Source organism: Coregonus clupeaformis, chromosome 11 (genome assembly GCF_020615455.1).
Source record: "Coregonus clupeaformis isolate EN_2021a chromosome 11, ASM2061545v1, whole genome shotgun sequence".
Taxonomy (NCBI): Eukaryota; Metazoa; Chordata; class Actinopteri; order Salmoniformes; family Salmonidae; genus Coregonus; species Coregonus clupeaformis.
In genome coordinates, this window is record NC_059202.1 from 19,901,056 (window position 1) to 19,923,906 (window position 22,851).

General features: G+C 45.9%; 1 protein-coding gene across 2 annotated transcripts in view; it reads right to left on the reverse strand.

Moving 5' to 3' along the window:
- nme7 (NME/NM23 family member 7) overlaps positions 1–22,851 on the reverse strand; it is a 140,898-nt gene that overhangs the window by 84,426 nt on the left and 33,621 nt on the right. For both annotated transcript variants that reach the window (XM_041889544.2, XM_041889543.2), the window contains 3 exons: positions 13,283–13,333; positions 12,649–12,856; positions 9,497–9,602 (listed from right to left, as the gene is read on the reverse strand). In XM_041889544.2, coding sequence (XP_041745478.1) covers positions 9,497–9,602; positions 12,649–12,856; positions 13,283–13,333 — 365 coding nt within the window. The remainder of the gene's footprint in view (positions 1–9,496; positions 9,603–12,648; positions 12,857–13,282; positions 13,334–22,851) is intronic.

Below are 22,851 nucleotides of genomic sequence, written 5' to 3' on the forward strand. Positions count from 1 at the left end.
AGCGAAGAAGGCATCACGCCGGGAGAGGGCGTCCGCATTGCCGTGGTGCTTGCCAGACTGCTCTCTCTTCAACTCCTCCAACTCTAGGACCAGGGACTCAGCCTCCTGTTGTCTCTCCTTGAGTTTCTTACTGAACGCATCAGCCTTGGTTTTAGCAGAGTTTAGCTTCTGTTGAGCAGCTTTCAGTTCCTTCTCTCTCTCTGCCTCCGCATTCTTCATCTTGTTCTCCAACACCTTGTACTTCTCCTCTGCCTTCTTCTGGACCTCCTTACTACTGCGCAGGGTCTCCTCACACTCCTCGATGGTCCTGCGCAGCCTCTCCAGCTCCTCCTGTTGCTTATGGAAGGAGCTCTGTTGGAGTTTAGCCTGGAGGATATCTAACTCTTCTGTCTTCATGTCTAACTGTTGCTTTAACAAACGATACCTCTCAGCGGTCCCCTTCAGACCAGACAGTTCTTTGTCCAGATTCTGTACCTCCGTCTCTGTGTCGGTCTGGGCACCTGCCATCCCTATCAGAGCCCGGGCGGGAGTGAGTAACTCGGAGGATTGCACCGGGAGCCTTCCCAGGATGAGTCTTGCCTCTCCGTTTCCGAGGTACTCGGGTTATCCTCTCCTGAGACTCTCTCCAGAGTGGGTAAAAGGCTGGGCAGTCTCGGCCCAATTAGGACAGGGACGGGGAGGGAATCAACCACCCCCGCCGTCGTGTGTATGGTTCCCCGTGTGCTGGTCATTGTAAGTTCAGTAATGGGGGTATTCTCTGGTGTCCCCATGGACACAGGAAACTGGGAGGACTTTCCCCGGGGTCAGACACGTTGGGCCCACCAAATCCTTACGCACCAGGGTGGCCCGGCTACCAGAATCCAGTAAGGCCTCCACATCATGGTGATTCACAGTTACCGGGCAGGTGGGGGGTCGATCTGGGCCGCCATCTACGACTCCCAAGAGCGAGGCAAAACGGTGTGTGGGTGCTGAGCTGGAGGACTCCGCAGTGGGCATAGGTTCATCGGCTGGTTTCCCACACTGCCAGGAGATATGTCCCATCTCCCCACACCGGTAACACTGTCGAGTTTCCCCCTCCTGGTGTACTCTTCTTGGACCCGCCTGGTTTCTGGCTCCCCCTGGAGCCGGGATAAGTCCTGACGTGGCTGGGTTCGAGACCTTGGGGTCCTTTGGACGGGTTCTTCCCATTTGTGGTGGGGCCGCACTCCTGGGGTCTTTTTCGGGAAGCATTCAGCATCTCCGCTGTGGCCTGGTACTTTTCCACAGCTTCCACGGTCAGATCAGCCGTGGTCAAGGCCTGTTGACTGATGAACCGTTTTGCCTCATAAGGCAGGGCGCGTAGGTAACGATCCACCACAACGGCCTCCACCACCGCCGCTGCTGTATTCCTCTGCGGATCCAGCCATTTCCTTGCGATTCGGACAAGTTCATGCATCTGCGCCGAGGAGGTTGGTCTGGTTGGAAGGTCCAGCTGTGAAAGCGCTGGGCCATACCAAACTTTGTGAGTCCATATCTGCTGAGGATCTCAGACTTCAGGGCATCATAGTCAGTAACCTGGTCAGGGCCCAGGTCCCGGACAGCATTCAGCGATTCCCCGGTTAGAAAGGGGGGCTAACAGACCAACCCACTGTTGCTTGGGCCAGGCTTCCCTAGTGGCCGTGGCCTCAAATGCATGCAGGTATGCCTCAATGTCATCGGTAGCTCCCATCTTAGATATAAAGTCACTTGCCTTTATTGGGCGGGTATTTTGGACCACCCTCTGTCTCTGCAACTGCAATTCCTCTGCCTTCAGAAGGTTGGCTTTCTTTTGCTCCTCCAAGAGAGCCACGTTTACTTGCATCTGGGCTTGCTGGCCAGCAACAAGGGCTTTCAATATGTCCTCCATTTCAGTCGGGCGGGGAGCCTACGGCCAACTTGGAAAACTGGGTGATCAAACCTTCGGTATCCTCCTCTGACATGCACTATTAACGCTTGAGCGTGCCCGTATTCTCCACCATCTGTGACGTCACGAGAGGCTACACAGCTTTCAGCGGGATTGCTCAAGTAGTGCAAGGAGACAAGGTTCAAACAAAACAAGGATTTTATTATAGGTCTTGGGAAATTAACGAAAGTATAACACAATTCTGTTCTCTGGTGGCTCTTAAGGGTTAACAGTTCAGGGATGTCTCTTCCACATCCAAAATCATAACTCTCCCTCGCTCAAATAACTTTTCCCCAGTCTTACTGTATTCCACGTTGCAGCTAGTGGCCAACCCAGCAAAACGTCCTTCCAAATGTCCCACACGTATTTCCACAGGTGCATATATCCAAAGGTGAGTATTTCCCAAAGGTAAGTATCTCCAAATCCTTATATTCCTCATGGAAGTGGACGTGCAGCACTCTTGTCCTCCAGAGAGCCCAGGTTGGAGACTGTGTCTCTTCCCTTCCCAAACCTTCAGCTCATCAGCTCCTCATTTGTTCCAGCTGCGTGGGAAGATTGGCCATAGAGGGGTGGAGTTCCCGACCATACCAGCAGATGGAGCCATAGCTGTCTGGGTTTGCAGCCACCTCAGGGGGATGTAACGTCCCTCCAGGACACAGCCTCTCGTGACATCACAATATCTACCTCCATCACTCCAGTATCCCTGTCCCCTTACCCCTATACATATCTACCTCCATCACTCCAGTATCCCTGTCCCCTTACCCCTATACATATCTACCTCCATCACTCCAGTATCCCTGTCCCCTTATCCCTATACATATCTACCTCCATCACTCCAGTATCCCTGTCCCCTTACCCCTATACATATCTACCTCCATCACTCCAGTATCCCTGTCCTCTTACCCCTATACATATCTACCTCCATCACTCCAGTATCCCTGTCCCCTTACCCCTATACATATCTACCTCCATCACTCCAGTATCCCTGTCCCCTTACCCCTATACATATCTACCTCCATCACTCCAGTATCCCTGTCCCCTTACCCCTATACATATCTACCTCCATCACTCCAGTATCCCTGTCCCCTTACCCCTATACATATCTACCTCCATCACTCCAGTATCCCTGTCCCCTTACCCCTATACATATCTACCTCCATCACTCCAGTATCCCTGCACATTGTTAATATGGAACTGACCCTGGAACTGTACATAGCTTACTTACTTTCTTGTATTCTTCTTATTTCTATTCATCCTGTGCTTTTGTTCTACTCTACTTTTTATAAATGTTTTATAGTAAAAAACATGATCACATGACTAACCTACAGCTCCTCTCTCTCTCTCTCTCTCTCTCTCTCTCTCTCTCTCTCTCTCTCTCTCTCTCTCTCTCTCTCTCTCTCTCTCTCTCTCTCTCTCTCTCTCTCTCTCTCTCTCTCTCTCTCTCTCTCTCTCTCTCTCTCTCTCTCTCTCTCTCTCTCTCTCTCTCTCTCTCTCTCTCTCTCTCTCTCTCTCTCTCTCTCTCTCTCTCTCTCTCTCTCTCTCTCTCTCTCTCTCTCTCTCTCTCTCTCTCTCTCTCTCATTAGCTGTTATTGGAGGTTCCCCCTGCTGCTGTAAAAGAAAGCCACCAAGCTCCACATCTCTGACTGCTGAATCTAAATGTTCCCATCCTCTGGGAATTAGCATAGAGTCTGACTGCCAAGGGTTTATTTTAGTACTTTGTTTGGTTTGATCTGTATTGGAAGGTAGCATAGTCGACATAGTGGATGTGTGCAGGTACAGTGTATAAAATCTCATTTTATTTGTCACACGCGGTGAATACAACGGGTGTAGACTTAACCGTGAAATGCTTGTTTATGAGCACTTCCCAACGATGCAGAGTTAATAAATAATAATACAAATACAAATTGTAACACGAGAAATAAAACACACAAGAATTGAGCTATACACAGGGAGTACCAGTACCAGATCAATGTGGAGCTATATACAGGGAGTACCAGTACCAGATCAATGTGTAGCTATATACAGGGAGTACCAGTACCAGATCAATGTGGAGCTATATACAGGGAGTACCAGTACCAGATCAATGTGGAGCTATATACAGGGAGTACCAGATCAATGTGGAGCTATATACAGGGAGTACCAGTACCAGATCAATGTGGAGCTATATACAGGGAGTACCAGTACCAGATCAATGTGGAGCTATATACAGGGAGTACCAGGACCAGATCAATGTGGAGCTATATACAGGGAGTACCAGTACCAGATCAATGTGGAGCTATATACAGGGAGTACCAGGACCAGATCAATGTGGAGCTATATACAGGGAGTACCAGGACCAGATCAATGTGGAGCTATATACAGGGAGTACCAGAACCAGATCAATGTGGAGCTATATACAGGGAGTACCAGATCAATGTGGAGCTATATACAGGGAGTACCAGTACCAGATCAATGTGGAGCTATATACAGGGAGTACCAGGACCAGATCAATGTGGCGCTATATACAGGGAGTACCAGTACCAGATCAATGTGGAGCTATATACAGGGAGTACCAGAACCAGATCAATGTGGAGCTATATACAGGGAGTACCAGTACCAGATCAATGTGGAGCTATATAAAGGGAGTACCAGTACCAGATCAATGTTGAGCTATATACAGGGAGTACCAGATCAACGTGGAGCTATATACAGGGAGTACCAGAACCAGATCAATGTGGAGCTATATACAGGGAGTACCAGTACCAGATCAATGTGGAGCTATATACAGGGAGTACCAGTACCAGATCAATGTGGAGCTATATACAGGGAGTACCAGTACCAGATCAATGTGGAGCTATATACAGGAGTACCAGTACCAGATCAATGTGGAGCTATATACAGGGAGTACCAGTACCAGATCAATGTGGAGCTATATACAGGGAGTACCAGGACCAGATCAATGTGGAGCTATATACAGGGAGTACCAGGACCAGATCAATGTGGAGCTATATACAGGGAGTACCAGATCAATGTGGAGCTATATACAGGGAGTACCAGTACCAGATCAATGTGGAGCTATATACAGGGAGTACCAGGACCAGATCAATGTGGAGCTATATACAGGGAGTACCAGATCAATGTGGAGCTATATACAGGGAGTACCAGTACCAGATCAATGTGGAGCTATATACAGGGAGTACCAGGACCAGATCAATGTGGAGCTATATACAGGGAGTACCAGAACCAGATCAATGTGGAGCTATATACAGGGAGTACCAGATCAATGTGGAGCTATATACAGGGAGTACCAGTACCAGATCAATGTGGAGCTATATACAGGGAGTACCAGGACCAGATCAATGTGGAGCTATATACAGGGAGTACCAGTACCAGATCAATGTGGAGCTATATACAGGGAGTACCAGAACCAGATCAATGTGGAGCTATATACAGGGAGTACCAGTACCAGATCAATGTGGAGCTATATAAAGGGAGTACCAGTACCAGATCAATGTTGAGCTATATACAGGGAGTACCATATCAACGTGGAGCTATATACAGGGAGTACCAGTACCAGATCAATGTGGAGCTATATACAGGGAGTACCAGTACCAGATCAATGTGGAGCTATATACAGGGAGTACCAGTACCAGATCAATGTGGAGCTATATACAGGGAGTACCAGTACCAGATCAATGTGGAGCTATATACAGGGAGTACCAGTACCAGATCAATGTGGAGCTATATACAGGGAGTACCAGGACCAGATCAATGTGGAGCTATATACAGGGAGTACCAGGACCAGATCAATGTGGAGCTATATACAGGGAGTACCAGATCAATGTGGAGCTATATACAGGGAGTACCAGTACCAGATCAATGTGGAGCTATATACAGGGAGTACCAGGACCAGATCAATGTGGAGCTATATACAGGGAGTACCAGGACCAGATCAATGTGGAGCTATATACAGGGAGTACCAGTACCAGATCAATGTGGAGCTATATACAGGGAGTACCAGAACCAGATCAATGTGGAGCTATATACAGGGAGTACCAGTACCAGATCAATGTGGAGCTATATAAAGGGAGTACCAGTACCAGATCAATGTGGAGCTATATACAGGGAGTACCATATCAACGTGGAGCTATATACAGGGAGTACCAGTACCAGATCAATGTGGAGCTATATACAGGGAGTACCAGTACCAGATCAATGTGGAGCTATATACAGGGAGTACCAGTACCAGATCAATGTGGAGCTATATACAGGGAGTACCAGTACCAGATCAATGTGGAGCTATATACAGGGAGTACCAGATCAATGTGGAGCTATATACAGGGAGTACCAGATCAATGTGGAGCTATATACAGGGAGTACCAGTACCAGATCAATGTGGAGCTATATACAGGGAGTACCAGATCAACGTGGAGCTATACACAGGGAGTACCAGTACCAGATCAATGTGGAGCTATATACAGGGAGTACCAGTACCAGATCAATGTGGAGCTACAGTGGGGGAAAAAAGTATTTAGTCAGCCACCAATTGTGCAAGTTCTCCCACTTAAAAAGATGAGAGAGGCCTGTAATTTTCATCATAGGTAAACGTCAACTATGACAGACAAAATGAGGAAAAAAAATCCAGAAAATCACATTGTAGGATTTTTTATGAATTTATTTGCTAATTATGGTGGAAAATAAGTATTTGGTCAATAACAAAATTTTCTCAATAGTTTGTTATATACCCTTTGTTGGCAATGACACAGGTCAAACGTTTTCTGTAAGTCTTCACAAGGTTTTCACACACTGTTGCTGGTATTTTGTCCCATTCCTCCATGCAGATCTCCTCTAGAGCAGTGATGTTTTGGGGCTGTCGCTGGGCATCACAGACTTTCAACTCCCTCCAAAGATTTTCTATGGGGTTGAGATCTGGAGACTGGCTAGGCCACTCCAGGACCTTGAAATGCTTCTTACGAAGCCACTCCTTCGTTGCCCGGGCGGTGTGTTTGGGATCATTGTCATGCTGAAAGACCCAGCCACGTTTCATCTTCAATGCCCTTGCTGATGGAAGGAGGTTTTCACTCAAAATCTCACGTTACATGGCCCCATTCATTCTTTCCTTTACACGGATCAGTCGTCCTGGTCCCTTTGCAGAAAAACAGCCCCAAAGCATGATGTTTCCACCCCCATGCTTCACAGTAGGTATGGTGTTCTTTGGATGCAACTCAGCATTCTTTGTCCTCCAAACACGACGAGTTGAGTTTTTACCAAAAAGTTATATTTTGGTTTCATCTGACCATATGACATTCTCCCAATCCTCTTCTGGATTATCCAAATGCACTCTAGCAAACTTCAGACGGGCCTGGACATGTACTGGCTTAAGCAGGGGGACACGTCTGGCACTGCAGGATTTGAGCCCCTGGCGTGCATAGTGTGTTACTGATGGTAGGCTTTGTTACTTTGGTCCCAGCTCTCTGCAGGTCATTCACTAGGTCCCCCGTGTGGTTCTGGGATTTTGCTCACCGTTCTTGTGATCATTTTGACCCCATGGGGTGAGATCTTGCGTGGAGCCCCAGATCGAGGGAGATTATCAGTGGTCTTGTATGTCTTCCATTTCCTAATAATTGCTTCCACAGTTGATTTCTTCAAACCAAGCTGCTTACCTATTGCAGATTCAGTCTTCCCAGCCTGGTGCAGGTCTACAATTTTGTTTCTGGTGTCCTTTGACAGCTCTTTGGTCTTGGCCATAGTGGAGTTTGGAGTGTGACTGTTTGAGGTTGTGGACAGGTGTCTTTTATACTGATAACAAGTTCAAACAGGTGCCATTAATACAGGTAACGAGTGGAGGACAGAGGAGCCTCTTAAAGAAGAAGTTACAGGTCTGTGAGAGCCAGAAATCTTGCTTGTTTGTAGGTGACCAAATACTTATTTTCCACCATAAATTGCAAATAAATTCATTAAAAATCCTACAATGTGATTTTCTGGATTTTTTTTCTCAATTTGTCTGTCATAGTTGACGTGTACCTATGATGAAAATTACAGGCCTCTCTCATCTTTTTAAGTGGGAGAACTTGCACAATTGGTGGCTGACTAAATACTTTTTTCCCCACTGTATATACAGGGAGTACCAGTACCAGATCAATGTGGAGCTATATACAGGGAGTACCAGTACCAGATCAATGTGGAGCTATATACAGGGAGTACCAGTACCAGATCAATGTGGAGCTATATACAGGGAGTACCATATCAACGTGGAGCTACAGTTGAAGTCGGAAGTTTACATACACTTAGGTTGGAGTTATTAAAAAACTTGTTTTTCACCCATTCAACAAATTTCTTGTTAACAAACTATAGTTTTTCCAAGTCGGTTAGGACATCTACTTTGTGCATGACACAAGTAATTTTTCCAACAATTGTTTACAGACAGATTATTTCACTTATAATTCACTGTATCACAATTCCAGTGGTTTGCAACTGCACATGGGGATTTTTAGAAATATCCTCTGGTCTGATGAAACAAAAATAGAACTGCTTGGCCATAATGACCATCGTTATGTTCGGAGGAAAAAGGGGGACGTTGCGTTATGTTTGGCAGCTCTCTTTAGAAACAACACTGCCCTTCAGAAATTACCAATAACACTAGCAGCAAATACATCCGTAAACAGAGAGAGCAGAGCATTCCTCTCCAACCCAACAGCAACGTCAAACCTGCTCAACGCAGTCAACAGTTAACAATCTGCCTGTGTTCTTTGGGCACTAAGTTCAGACTACTGTATATCTAATGAGCTACTCCAGTTCTCTCCTCAGTCAGTCCATAGCTTAGTCCAATGTCTCAGTACTCTACACCAGTCCAGTAGTCCAATGTCTCAGTACTCTACACCAGTCCAGTAGTCCAATGTCTCAGTACTCTACACCAGCCCAGTAGTCCAATGTCTCAGTACTCTACACCAGTCCAGTAGTCCAATGTCTCAGTACTCTACACCAGCCCAGTAGTCCAATGTCTCAGTACTCTACACCAGTCCAGTAGTCCAATGTCTCAGTACTCTACACCAGTCCAGTAGTCCAATGTCTCAGTACTCTACACCAGCCCAGTCAGTGGTCTAGCAGTACGCTCCCTCCCAGGGATCAATGTGCGCTGGCTTTGTGCGTGACGTAAACCCATCCGAGCATAACAACAGCAGGGTAAGAAAAGAAGGGGTCTATCAGTTATATAAGAAGCAGGGTTTAATGGCAGGCAAGGATGTTACATCAGCAACCTGGATAACAGACTGTTGTGAGAGGAGTTAAACTAAGTTGGCAAAGTAACTGTAAATTGGCAACGTTACTGTAAGTTGGCAAAGTAACTGTAAATTGGCAACGTTACTGTAGGCTACATAACTTTCAGCCAAGTACTATTTTAGGCCTTTATCTGAATCTATAACGACAGTGAGGCTTTTATATTTTAGGCACTCAAAGTACTACAGAAAATAGCCATTATGCAAGTATAATTGAAGGGTATAGTATACAAGAGAACGTCTCACAGGTTTGAGAGAAACATAATATGTACTTGTGGAGAGTAAGGCTAGGTTCCACGTGAAACAAAGATGACTGACTTACCTTCTGATATAGCGTGAGGTTTGATGACGCAACAGGCGCAGTCTGTGTAATTGGCCGTGTTAGCGGGACCATGGCCCGCTGTGGATGGGAAGAAAAACTCCAGCTCCTGAACAAAAGAACAAAGCATTACTCACTACTGGTGTCCCCCAGAGCATGGTACTAGGTCCTCTCCTGTTCTCACTACTGGTGTCCCCCAGGGCTCTGTACTAGGTCCTCTCCTGTTCTCACTACTGGTGTCCCCCAGGGCTCTGTACTAGGTCCTCTCCTGTTCTCACTACTGGTGTCCCCCAGGGCTCTGTACTAGGTCCTCTCCTGTTCTCACTACTGGTGTCCCCCAGGGCTCTGTACTAGGTCCTCTCCTGTTCTCACTACTGGTGTCCCCCAGGGCTCTGTACTAGGTCCTCTCCTGTTCTCACTACTGGTGTCCCCCAGGGCTCTGTACTAGGTCCTCTCCTGTTCTCACTACTGGTGTCCCCCAGGGCTCTGTACTAGGTCCTCTGCTGTTCTCACTACTGGTGTCCCCCAGGGCTCTGTACTAGGTCCTCTCCTGTTCTCACTACTGGTGTCCCCCAGGGCTCTGTACTAGGTCCTCTCCTGTTCTCACTACTGGTGTCCCTCAGGGCTCTGTACTAGGTCCTCTTTAATGTGTCACTACTGGTGTCCCTCAGGGCTCTATACTAGGTCCTCTCCTGTTCCCACTACTGGTGTCCCCCAGGGCTCTGTACTAGGTCCTCTATAATGTCTCACTACTGGTGTCCCCCAGGGCTCTGTACTAGGTCCTCTTTAATGTCTCACAACTGGTGTCCCCCAGGGCTCTGTACTAGGTCCTCTATAATGTCTCACTACTGGTGTCCCCCAGGGCTCTGTACTAGGTCCTCTTTAATGTCTCACTACTGGTGTCCCCCAGGGCTCTGTACTAGGTCCTCTTTAATGTCTCACTAGTAGTGTCCCCCAGGGCTCGGTTCTAGGTCCTCTATAATGTCTCACTACTGGTGTCCCTCAGGGCTCAGTACTAGGTCCTCTATAATGTCTCACTACTGGTGTCCCCCAGGGCTCTGTACTAGGTCCTCTCCTGTTCTCACTACTGGTGTCCTTCAGGGCTCTGTACTAGGTCCTCTTTAATGTCTCAAAACTGGTGTCCCCCAGGGCTCAGTACTAGGTCCTCTTTAATGTCTCACTACTGGTGTCCCTCAGGGCTCTGTACTAGGTCCTCTTTAATGTCTCACAACTGGTGTCCCCCAGGGCTCTATACTAGGTCCTCTTTAATGTCTCACTACTGGTGTCCCCCAGGGCTCAGTACTAGGTCCTCTTTAATGTCTCACTACTGGTGTCCCCCAGGGCTCTGTACTCTGTCCTCTTTAATGTCTCACTGCTGGTGTCCCCCAGGGCTCAGTACTAGGTCCTCTTTAATGTCTCACTACTGGTGTCCCCCAGGGCTCTGTACTCTGTCCTCTTTAATGTCTCACTACTGGTGTCCCCCAGGGCTCAGTACTAGGTCCTCTTTAATGTCTCACTACTGGTGTCCCCCAGGGCTCTATACTAGGTCCTCTCCTGTTCTCACTACTGGTGTCCCCCAGGGCTCAGTACTAGGTCCTCTTTAATGTCTCACTACTGGTGTACCTCAGGGCTCAGTACTAGGTCCTCTTTAATGTCTCACAACTGGTGTCCCCCAGGGCTCAGTACTAGGTCCTCTTTAATGTCTCACTACTGGTGTCCCCCAGGGCTCTGTACTCTGTCCTCTTTAATGTCTCACTACTGGTGTCCCCCAGGGCTCAGTACTAGGTCCTCTTTAATGTCTCACTACTGGTGTCCCCCAGGGCTCTGTACTCTGTCCTCTTTAATGTCTCACTACTGGTGTCCCCCAGGGCTCTATACTAGGTCCTCTTTAATGTCTCACTACTGGTGTCCCCCAGGGCTCTGTACTAGGTCCTCTCCTGTTCTCACTACTGGTGTCCCCCAGGGCTCTGTACTAGGTCCTCTTTAATGTCTCACTACTGGTGTCCCCCAGGGCTCAGTACTAGGTCCTCTTTAATGTCTCACTACTGGTGTCCCTCAGGGCTCAGTACCAGGTCCTCTTTAATGTCTCACTACTGGTGTCCCCCAGGGCTCTGTACTAGGTCCTCTTTAATGTCTCACTACTGGTGTCCCCCAGGGCTCAGTACTAGGTCCTCTTTAATGTCTCACTACTGGTGTCCCTCAGGGCTCAGTACCAGGTCCTCTTTAATGTCTCACTACTGGTGTCCCCCAGGGCTCTATACTAGGTCCTCTCCTGTTCTCACTACTGGTGTCCCCCAGGGCTCAGTACTAGGTCCTCTCCTGTTCTCACTACTGGTGTCCCCCAGGGCTCAGTACTAGGTCCTCTATAATGTCTCACTACTGGTGTCCCCCAGGGCTCAGTACCAGGTCCTCTTTAATGTCTCACTACTGGTGTCCCCCAGGGCTCTATACTAGGTCCTCTCCTGTTCTCACTACTGGTGTCCCCCAGGGCTCAGTACTAGGTCCTCTCCTGTTCTCACTACTGGTGTCCCCCAGGGCTCTGTACTAGGTCCTCTTTAATGTCTCACTACTGGTGTCCCCCAGGGCTCTGTACTAGGTCCTCTCCTGTTCTCACTACTGGTGTCCCCCAGGGCTCTGTACTAGGTCCTCTTTAATGTCTCACTACTGGTGTCCCCCAGGGCTCAGTACTAGGTCCTCTCCTGTTCTCACTACTGGTGTCCCCCAGGGCTCTGTACTAGGTCCTCTTTAATGTCTCACTACTGGTGTCCCCCAGGGCTCAGTACTAGGTCCTCTTTAATGTCTCACTACTGGTGTCCCCCAGGGCTCTGTACTAGGTCCTTTATAATGTCTCACTACTGGTGTCCCCCAGGGCTCTGTACTAGGTCCTCTCCTGTTCTCACTACTGGTGTCCCCCAGGGCTCTGTACTAGGTCCTCTTTAATGTCTCACTACTGGTGTCCCCCAGGGCTCAGTACTAGGTCCTCTTTAATGTCTCACTACTGGTGTCCCCCAGGGCTCTGTACTAGGTCCTCTTTAATGTCTCACTGCTGGTGTCCCCCAGGGCTCAGTACTAGGTCCTCTTTAATGTCTCACTACTAGTGTCCCCCAGGGCTCTGTACTAGGTCCTCTCCTGGTCTCTCTACTAGAATGAATTACTCTTGCTGCTGAGGCCAGTGAGTCAGACCCATGTCCAGCGTTTCTGGTGCCATCTGTGCCGAACTGGGCTCGGAGGCTTGGCGGGGCCTCTTTCCGTGCCACACCCGAGTCAGTGGGGCCTAGAAGCCTTCTCCACACCGACACCGCCTCGTCACCCATCAGCTCCATGGCAACCACAGGGCCAGAGGTCATAAACTGCACCAGGTTGCTAAAAAACATAGCATAAAAAAAAAACTGTCAGCTCTGGATGTGAGCGAATAACACTGTTAGCAACATAACCTTTACTGGAATCTCTACTACAGTGCAAATAAACTACTTATGAACTATTTCTGCTCAGATGGTGAGGAATATGTCATTGAAGGTCACATTTTTTAAGGTTAAGAATACACCACAGAGATTTGGAATTATTCAGATGAAATGAGTGGATGAAACTACTTCTAATTCTCATTCTCTTGATTTAAGAAGTAATTATCCCTGTCAAGACTGTTCAAATGTCACCACAATGTCAGTGCAATAAATGTCATAGAGACTGCTAATAATGGTGGTTACTGGTTAGTTGGCCCTTGGAGCCTCCTTGAAACCTGCTCTGGCCGCACAGAGAGACGGGCTAATCATTTACACAGGAAGGACTCACTTGAAGAAAGACTTTGTCTGATGTTCTGTGTAAAAGTCTGCTGCCTCCCTCCTGTAAAGGAACCCATAAAACACACAGGGTTAATGAGTGATCAAATGAAGTCAGGCGTTGACTCTACAGGGCTCCGGTCTAAAGTAGTGCACTATATAGGGAATAGGGTGCCATTCTCTGGTCTAAAGTAGTGCACTATATAGGGAATAGGGTGCCATTCTCTGGTCTAAAGTAGTGCACTATATAGGGAATAGGGTGCCATTCTCTGGTCAAAAGTAGTGCACTGTATAGGGAATAGGGTGCCATTCTCTGGTCTAAAGTAGTGCACTATATAGGGAATAGGGTGCCATTCTCCGGTCTAAAGTAGTGCACTGTATAGGGAATAGGGTGCCATTCTCTGGTCTAAAGTAGTGCACTATATAGGGAATAGGGTGCCATTCTCTGGTCTAAAGTAGTGCACTATATAGGGAATAGGGTGCCATTCTCTGGTCTAAAGTAGTGCACTATATAGGGAATAGGGTGCCATTCTCTGGTCTAAAGTAGTGCACTATATAGGGAATAGGGTGCCATTCTCTGGTCTAAAGTAGTGCACTATATAGGGAATAGGGTGCCATTCTCTGGTCTAAAGTAGTGCACTATATAGGGAATAGGGTGCCATTCTCTGGTCTAAAGTAGTGCACTATATAGGGAATAGGGTGCCATTCTCCGGTCTAAAGTAGTGCACTGTATAGGGAATAGGGTGCCATTCTCCGGTCTAAAGTAGTGCACTATATAGGGAATAGGGTGCCATTCTCTGGTCTAAAGTAGTGCACTATATAGGGAATAGGGTGCCATTCTCTGGTCTAAAGTAGTGCACTATATAGGGAATAGGGTGCCATTCTCTGGTCTAAAGTAGTGCACTATATAGGGAATAGGGTGCCATTCTCTGGTCTAAAGTAGTGCACTATATAGGGAATAGGGTGCCATTCTCTGGTCTAAAGTAGTGCACTATATAGGGAATAGGGTGCCATTCTCTGGTCAAAAGTAGTGCACTGTATAGGGAATAGGGTGCCATTCTCTGGTCTAAAGTAGTGCACTATATAGGGAATAGGGTGCCATTCTCCGGTCTAAAGTAGTGCACTGTATAGGGAATAGGGTGCCATTCTCTGGTCTAAAGTAGTGCACTATATAGGGAATAGGGTGCCATTCTCTGGTCTAAAGTAGTGCACTATATAGGGAATAGGGTGCCATTCTCTGGTCAAAAGTAGTGCACTATATAGGGAATAGGGTGCCATTCTCTGGTCTAAAGTAGTGCACTATATAGGGAATAGGGTGCCATTCTCTGGTCTAAAGTAGTGCACTATATAGGGAATAGGGTGCCATTCTCTGGTCTAAAGTAGTGCACTATATAGGGAATAGGGTGCCATTCTCTGGTCTAAAGTAGTGCACTATATAGGGAATAGGGTGCCATTCTCCGGTCTAAAGTAGTGCACTGTATAGGGAATAGGGTGCCATTCTCTGGTCTAAAGTAGTGCACTATATAGGGAATAGGGTGCCATTCTCTGGTCTAAAGTAGTGCACTATATAGGGAATAGGGTGCCATTCTCTGGTCTAAAGTAGTGCACTATATAGGGAATAGGGTGCCATTCTCTGGTCTAAAGTAGTGCACTATATAGGGAATAGGGTGCCATTCTCTGGTCTAAAGTAGTGCACTATATAGGGAATAGGGTGCCATTCTCTGGTCTAAAGTAGTGCACTATATAGGGAATAGGGTGCCATTCTCTGGTCAAAAGTAGTGCACTATATAGGGAATAGGGTGCCATTCTCTGGTCTAAAGTAGTGCACTATATAGGGAATAGGGTGCCATTCTCTGGTCTAAAGTAGTGCACTATATAGAGAATAGGGTGCCATTCTCTGGTCTAAAGTAGTGCACTATATAGGGAATAGGGTGCCATTCTCTGGTCTAAAGTAGTGCACTATATAGGGAATAGGGTGCCATTCTCTGGTCTAAAGTAGTGCACTATATAGGGAATAGGGTGCCATTCTCTGGTCAAAAGTAGTGCACTATATAGGGAATAGGGTGCCATTCTCTGGTCTAAAGTAGTGCACTATATAGGGAATAGGGTGCCATTCTCTGGTCTAAAGTAGTGCACTATATAGGGAATAGGGTGCCATTCTCTGGTCTAAAGTAGTGCACTGTATAGGGAATAGGGTGCCATTCTCTGGTCTAAGGTAGTGCACTATATAGGGAATAGGGTGCCATTCTCTGGTCTAAAGTAGTGCACTATATAGGGAATAGGGTGCCATTCTCTGGTCTAAAGTAGTGCACTATATAGGGAATAGGGTGCCATTCTCTGGTCTAAAGTAGTGCACTATATAGGGAATAGGGTGCCATTCTCTGGTCTAAAGTAGTGCACTATATAGGGAATAGGGTGCCATTCTCCGGTCTAAAGTAGTGCACTGTATAGGGAATAGGGTGCCATTCTCCGGTCTAAAGTAGTGCACTATATAGGGAATAGGGTGCCATTCTCTGGTCTAAAGTAGTGCACTGTATAGGGAATAGGGTGCCATATGGAAAGCAGCCCCAACCACACCACCAACACCATTCCTCTCCTTTCTCATTACATGACTGTTGTATTCTGCACACTCCGTCAAAGACACTCTGAGAGACATTCTAGTTAATGTAGCTGTGTTACAAGTGGTAGAGCGGGAACATTTTCCTGCTCCGTCTCCAGAAGCTTAGCTGCCTACCACATCATAATAAAGGTGACCTTGGTATTTTTCAGCTGTTTGCCCTGTCCTCATAACAAGCTGCAACGCTGATGTTCCAGGTGTGCAAATGAGGGATCCTCCTCCTCATTGTTTAAGAATAACAGAAAAAGCCTGAAAAGCCAGTCCTACAAAATGTCCCCACTGTGACATTCAGACAGAGAGTACTTTCAATATTTTTCGAAAACATGTCAGAAAAGAGACACATCATGCATGCACAGATCACAATCATTTTCTAAAATCTAGAATCATGAAAATCACAGGTGGGCAACATATGAAATGCATCTGTAAACCTTCCCTGTCAGCCATTTGAGAGGGAAAATAAGCGGTTAGCGTTTTCCATTTCAAACAGTTTGAGTCAAGGCTGCTCCTCATCCTGTCAGGCATCGAGACACTCACAGAAACAGATTAATCCTGTTTAATCTGGTGGTGATATTTATGTTATGGTTTGAGTCTTCCTAAAATAACTCTCACACATGTGGTTGATGTCTGATTAATGAGCATTCAAAATGGGCATCTTTGATCTTGAGAACAGACACAATTTGCCTTTACGCCTGAAAACATTCATGAAATTCTACCGGAGGCTATATCAATCCCAAGAGCTAGACTAACCATTTCCCCCACATTATATTGCTGATCCCCACCAACCCTCCACATTGATCCCAGCCAGCTACAGCACTACAGATTCCTATCACCTTTAAAAACACCTGCAATTTCAATAGCAGATACTTAAGCCAGAATCATAATTTCTCATTGATTCTTATTCTATTCTATAGTAATTTCATATTCTAAGCAGGTGGGGACACAACCTGTTTTGCTCTTGTGCAAACATACATCCAAGCCACAGAAGCAGCGTGTGTTGTGTGATTGTAAGGAGTGGTGCTGCCACCCTCTGATCTCATGTGAAACAGTCTGCCTCCAGACTCCAGGCAATGACAAACTTCCTCCTCTGTCCTTCAAATACCACATTGTCAAGTGAGCTGTTCTGAAATGGGATCAGGGCTGTGGCTTGATATCTTATAAACTGTACAGTTTGCTCATTCAAAAAGTCCTTGCTGTAGGTTCGGGCGGTCTCCATATTGTCATAGTGTTTCTGTACCATACCTGGGTATTAATATTAATTATTATACCATACTGGGGTATATGGTATTACGGGAAGTGCACACAAGGGGCGCCATTTCCCCCACCAACAAATTGGGATGCACAAAACAATTTAGGGAACATGGATATTGATTGTCTCTGCCAAATTTTTTATTGTATTTATTTAACCTTTATTTAACTAGGCAACTTAATAAGGAACAAATTCGTATTTACAATGACGGACTACCAAGAGGAAAAAGGCCTCCTGTGAGGAAGTAGGATAAAAATTAAAAATATAGGACAAAACACACATTAAGCAAAGAGAGACGCCACAACACTACATAAAGAGAGACACCACGACACTACATAAAGAGACACCACAACACTACATAAAGAGAGACACCACAACACTACATAGAGAGATACGCCACAACACTACATAGAGAGATACGCCACAACACTTCATAAAGAGAGACACCACAACACTCCATAAAGAGAGACACCACAACACTACATAAAGAGAGACACCACAACACTACATAAAGAGAGACACCCCAACACTTCAAAAAGAGAGACACCACAACACTTCATAAAGAGACACCACAACACTACATAGAGAGAGACGCCACAACACTACATAAAGAGAGACACCACAACACTACATAAAGAGAGACACCACAACATAACATAAAGAGAGACGCCACAACACTACATAAAGAGAGACACCACAACACTACATAAAGAGAGACACCACAACACTACATAAAGAGACCACAACACTACATAAAGAGAGACACCACAACACTACATAAAGAGAGACGCCACAACACTACATAAAGAGAGACACCACAACACTACATAAAGAGAGACACCACAACACTACATAAAGAGAGACACCACAACACTACATAAAGAGAGACACCACAACACTACATAAAGAGAGACACCACAACACTACATAAAGAGAGACACCACAACATTACATAAAGAGAGACACCACAACACTACATAAAGAGAGACACCACAACACTACATAAAGAGAGACACCACAACACTACATAAAGAGAGACACCACAACACTACATCAAGAGAGACACCACAACACTACATAAAGAGAGACACCACAACACTACATAAAGAGAGACACCACAACACTACATAAAGAGATACACCACAACACTACATAAAGAGACCACAACACTACATAAAGAGAGACACCACAACACTACATAAAGAGAGACACCACAACACTTCATAAAGAGACACCACAACACTACATAGAGAGAGACGCCACAACACTACATAGAGAGACACCACAACACTACATAAAGAGAGACACCACAACACTACATAAAGAGAGACACCACAACACTACATAAAGAGAGACACCACAACACTACATAAAGAGAGACACCACAACACTACATAAAGAGAGACACCACAACACTACATAAAGAGAGACACCACAACACTACATAAAGAGAGACACCACGACACTACATAAAGAGAGACACCAAAACACTACATAAAGAGAGTCACCACAACACTACATAAAGAGAGACACCACAACACTACATAAAGAGAGACACCACAACACTACATAAAGAGAGAAACCACAACACTACATAAAGAGAGACACCACAACACTACATAAAGAGAGACACCACAACACTACATAAAGAGAGACACCACAACACTCCATAAAGAGAGACGTCACAACACTACATAAGAGACACCACAACACTCCATAAAGAGACACCACAACACTACATAAAGAGAGACACCACTACACTACATAAAGAGAGACACCACAACACTACATAAAGAGAGACACCACAACACTCCATAAAGTGAGATGCCACAACACTACATAGAGACGCCACAACACTACATAAAGAGAGACGCCACAACACTACATAAAGAGAAACGCCACAACACTCCATAAAGAGACTTAAGACAACACTCCATAAAGAGAGAGACACCACAACACTACATAAAGAGAGACACCACAACTCTACATAAAGAGAGACGCCACAACACTACATAGAGACACCACAACACTACATAAAGAGAGACACCACAACACTACATAAAGAGAGTCACCACAACACTACATAAAGAGAGACACCACAACACTACATAAAGAGAGACACCACAACACTACATAAAGAGAGACACCACAACACTACATAAAGAGAGACACCACAACACTACATAAAGAGAGACACCACAACACTACATAAAGAGAGACACCACAACACTACATAAAGAGAGACACCACAACACTACATAAAGAGAGACACCACAACACTACATAAAGAGAGACACCACAACACTACATAAAGAGAGACACCACAACACTACATAAAGAGAGACACCACAACACTACATAAAGAGAGACACCACAACATTACATAAAGAGAGACACCACAACACTACATAAAGAGAGACACCACAACACTACATAAAGAGAGACACCACAACACTACATCAAGAGAGACACCACAACACTACATCAAGAGAGACACCACAACACTACATAAAGAGAGACACCACAACACTACATAAAGAGAGACACCACAACACTACATAAAGAGATACACCACAACACTACATAAAGAGACCACAACACTACATAAAGAGAGACACCACAACACTACATAAAGAGAGACACCACAACACTTCATAAAGAGACACCACAACACTACATAGAGAGAGACGCCACAACACTACATAGAGAGACACCACAACACTACATAAAGAGAGACACCACAACACTACATAAAGAGAGACACCACAACACTACATAAAGAGAGACACCACAACACTACATAAAGAGAGACACCACAACACTACATAAAGAGAGACACCACAACACTACATAAAGAGAGACACCACAACACTACATAAAGAGAGACACCACGACACTACATAAAGAGAGACACCAAAACACTACATAAAGAGAGTCACCACAACACTACATAAAGAGAGACACCACAACACTACATAAAGAGAGACGTCACAACACTACATAAGAGACACCACAACACTCCATAAAGTGAGACACCACAACACTCCATAAAGAGACACCACAACACTACATAAAGAGAGACACCACAGTACTACATAAAGAGAGACACCACAAAACTCCATAAAGAGAGACGTCACAACACTACATAAGAGACACCACAACACTACATAAAGAGAGACACCACAACACTACATAAAGAGAGACACCACAACACTACATAAAGAGAGACACCACAACACTACATAAAGAGAGACACCACTACACTACATAAAGAGAGACACCACAACACTCCATAAAGTGAGACACCACAAAACTCCATAAAGAGACACCACAACACTACATAAAGAGAGACACCACTACACTACATAAAGAGAGACACCACAACACTACATAAAGAGAGACGCCACAACACTCCATAAAGTGAGATGCCACAACACTACATAAAGAGACGCCACAACACTACATAAAGAGAGACGCCACAACACTACATAAAGAGAGACGCCACAACACTACATAAAGAGAGACGCCACAACACTACATAAAGAGAAACGCCACAACACTCCATAAAGAGACTTAAGACAACACTCCATAAAGAGAGAAACACCACAACACTACATAAAGAGAGACACCACAACTCTACATAAAGAGAGACGCCACAACACTACATAGAGACACCACAACTCTACATAAAGAGAGACGCCACAACACTACATAGAGACACCACAACACTACATAAAGAGAGACACCACAACACTACATAAAGAGAGACACCACAACACTACATAAAGAGAGACACCACAACACTACATAAAGAGAGACCTAAGACAACAACACAACATGGCAGCAGCACAACATGGTAGCAGCACAACATGGTAGCACAACATGTACTCCTGAGTGGCGCAGTGGTCTAAGGCACTGCATCGCAGTGCTAACTGTGTCACTAGAGATCCTGGTTCGAATCCAGGCTCTGTCGCAGCCGGCCGCGACCGGGAGACTCATGGGCGGCGCACAATTGGCCCAGCGTCGTCCAGGGTAGGGGAGGGAATGGCCGGCCGGGATGTAGCTCAGTTGATAGAGCATGGCGTTTGCAACGCCAGGGTTGTGGGTTCGATTCCCACGGGGGGCCAGTATAAAAAAAATATGTACTAACTGTAAGTCGCTCTGGATAAGAGCGTCTGCTAAAATGACTAAAATGTAAAAAAAATGTAAAAATGTAGCAGCACAACATGGTAGCAGCACAAAACATGGTACAAACATTATTGGGCACAGACAACAGCACAAAGGGCAAGAAGGTAGAGACAACAATACATCAGGCGAAGCAGCCACAACTGGCAGTAAGAGTGTCCATGATTGAGTCTTTGAATGAAGAGATGGAGATAAAACTGTCCAGTTTGAGTGTTTTTTGCAGCTCGTTCCAGTCGCTAGCTGCAGTGAACTGAAAAGAGGAGCGACCCAGGGATGTGTGTGCTTTGGGGACCTTTAACAGAATGTGACTGGCAGAACAGATGTTGTATGTGGTGAATGAGGGTTGCTTCTTACCGAACCGAACCACATGACCTTTGTTTTGGAGATGTTCAGAACAAGGTTAAGGGCAGAGAAAGCTTGTTGGACACTAAGAAAGCTTTGTTGTAGAGCGTTTAACACAAAATCCGGGGAGGGGCCAGCTGAGTATAAGACTGTATCATCTGTATCCAAAATGGATGAGAGAGCTTCCTACTGCCTGAGCTATGTTGTTGATGTAAATTGAGAAGAGCGTGGGGCCTAGGATGGAGCCTTGGGGTACTCCCTTGGTGACAGGCAGTGGCTGAGACAGCAGATGTTCTGACTTTACACATTGCACTCTTTGAGAGAGGTAGTTAGCAAACCAGACCAAAGACCCCTCAGAGACACCAATACTCCTTAGCCGGCCCACAAGGATGGAACGGTCTACCGTATCAAAAGCTTTGGCCAAGTCAATAAAAATAGCAGCACAACATTGCTTAGAATCAAGGGCAATGGTGACATCATTTAGGACCTTTAAGGTTGCAGTGACACATCCATAACATGAGCGGAAACCAGATTCCATACCAGAGAGAATACTGTCAGTCAGTTGATTATTGACAAGTTTTCCCAACACTTTTGATAAACAGGGCAAGATAGAAATTGGCCTATAACAGTTAGGATCAGCTTGATCTCCCCCTTTAAATAAAGGACGCACCGTGGCTGCCTTCCAAGCAATGGGAACCTCCCCAGAGAGGAGAGACAGGTTAAAGGTCAGAGACCGGCTTGGCGATGATAGGGGCAGCAACCTTAAAGAAGAAAGGGTCTAAACCATCTGACCCAGATGTTGTTTGGGGTCAAGTTTAAGGAGTTCCTTTAGCACCTCGGACTCAGTGACCGCCTGCAGGGAGAAACTTTGTAGCGGGGGAAAAAGAGGGAGGAGCATCGGGGCTAGTCACATTAGAAGGGCTGGGAGATGAGGAAGTGTTGGACGGGAAAGGAGGCATGGCTGAGTCAAATAGGAATCCTGACTTAATTAAGTGGTGATTAAAGAGCTCAGCCATGTGCTCCTTGTCATTAACAATCACATCATCAACATTAAGGGACATGGGCAGCTGTGAGGAGGAGGGTTTATTCTCCAGGTCTTTCACCGTTTTCCAGAACTTCTTGGGGTTAGACCCACAGAGAGAGAACTGCTCCTTAAAGTAACTAGCTTTAGCCTTCCGGATAGCCTGAGTGC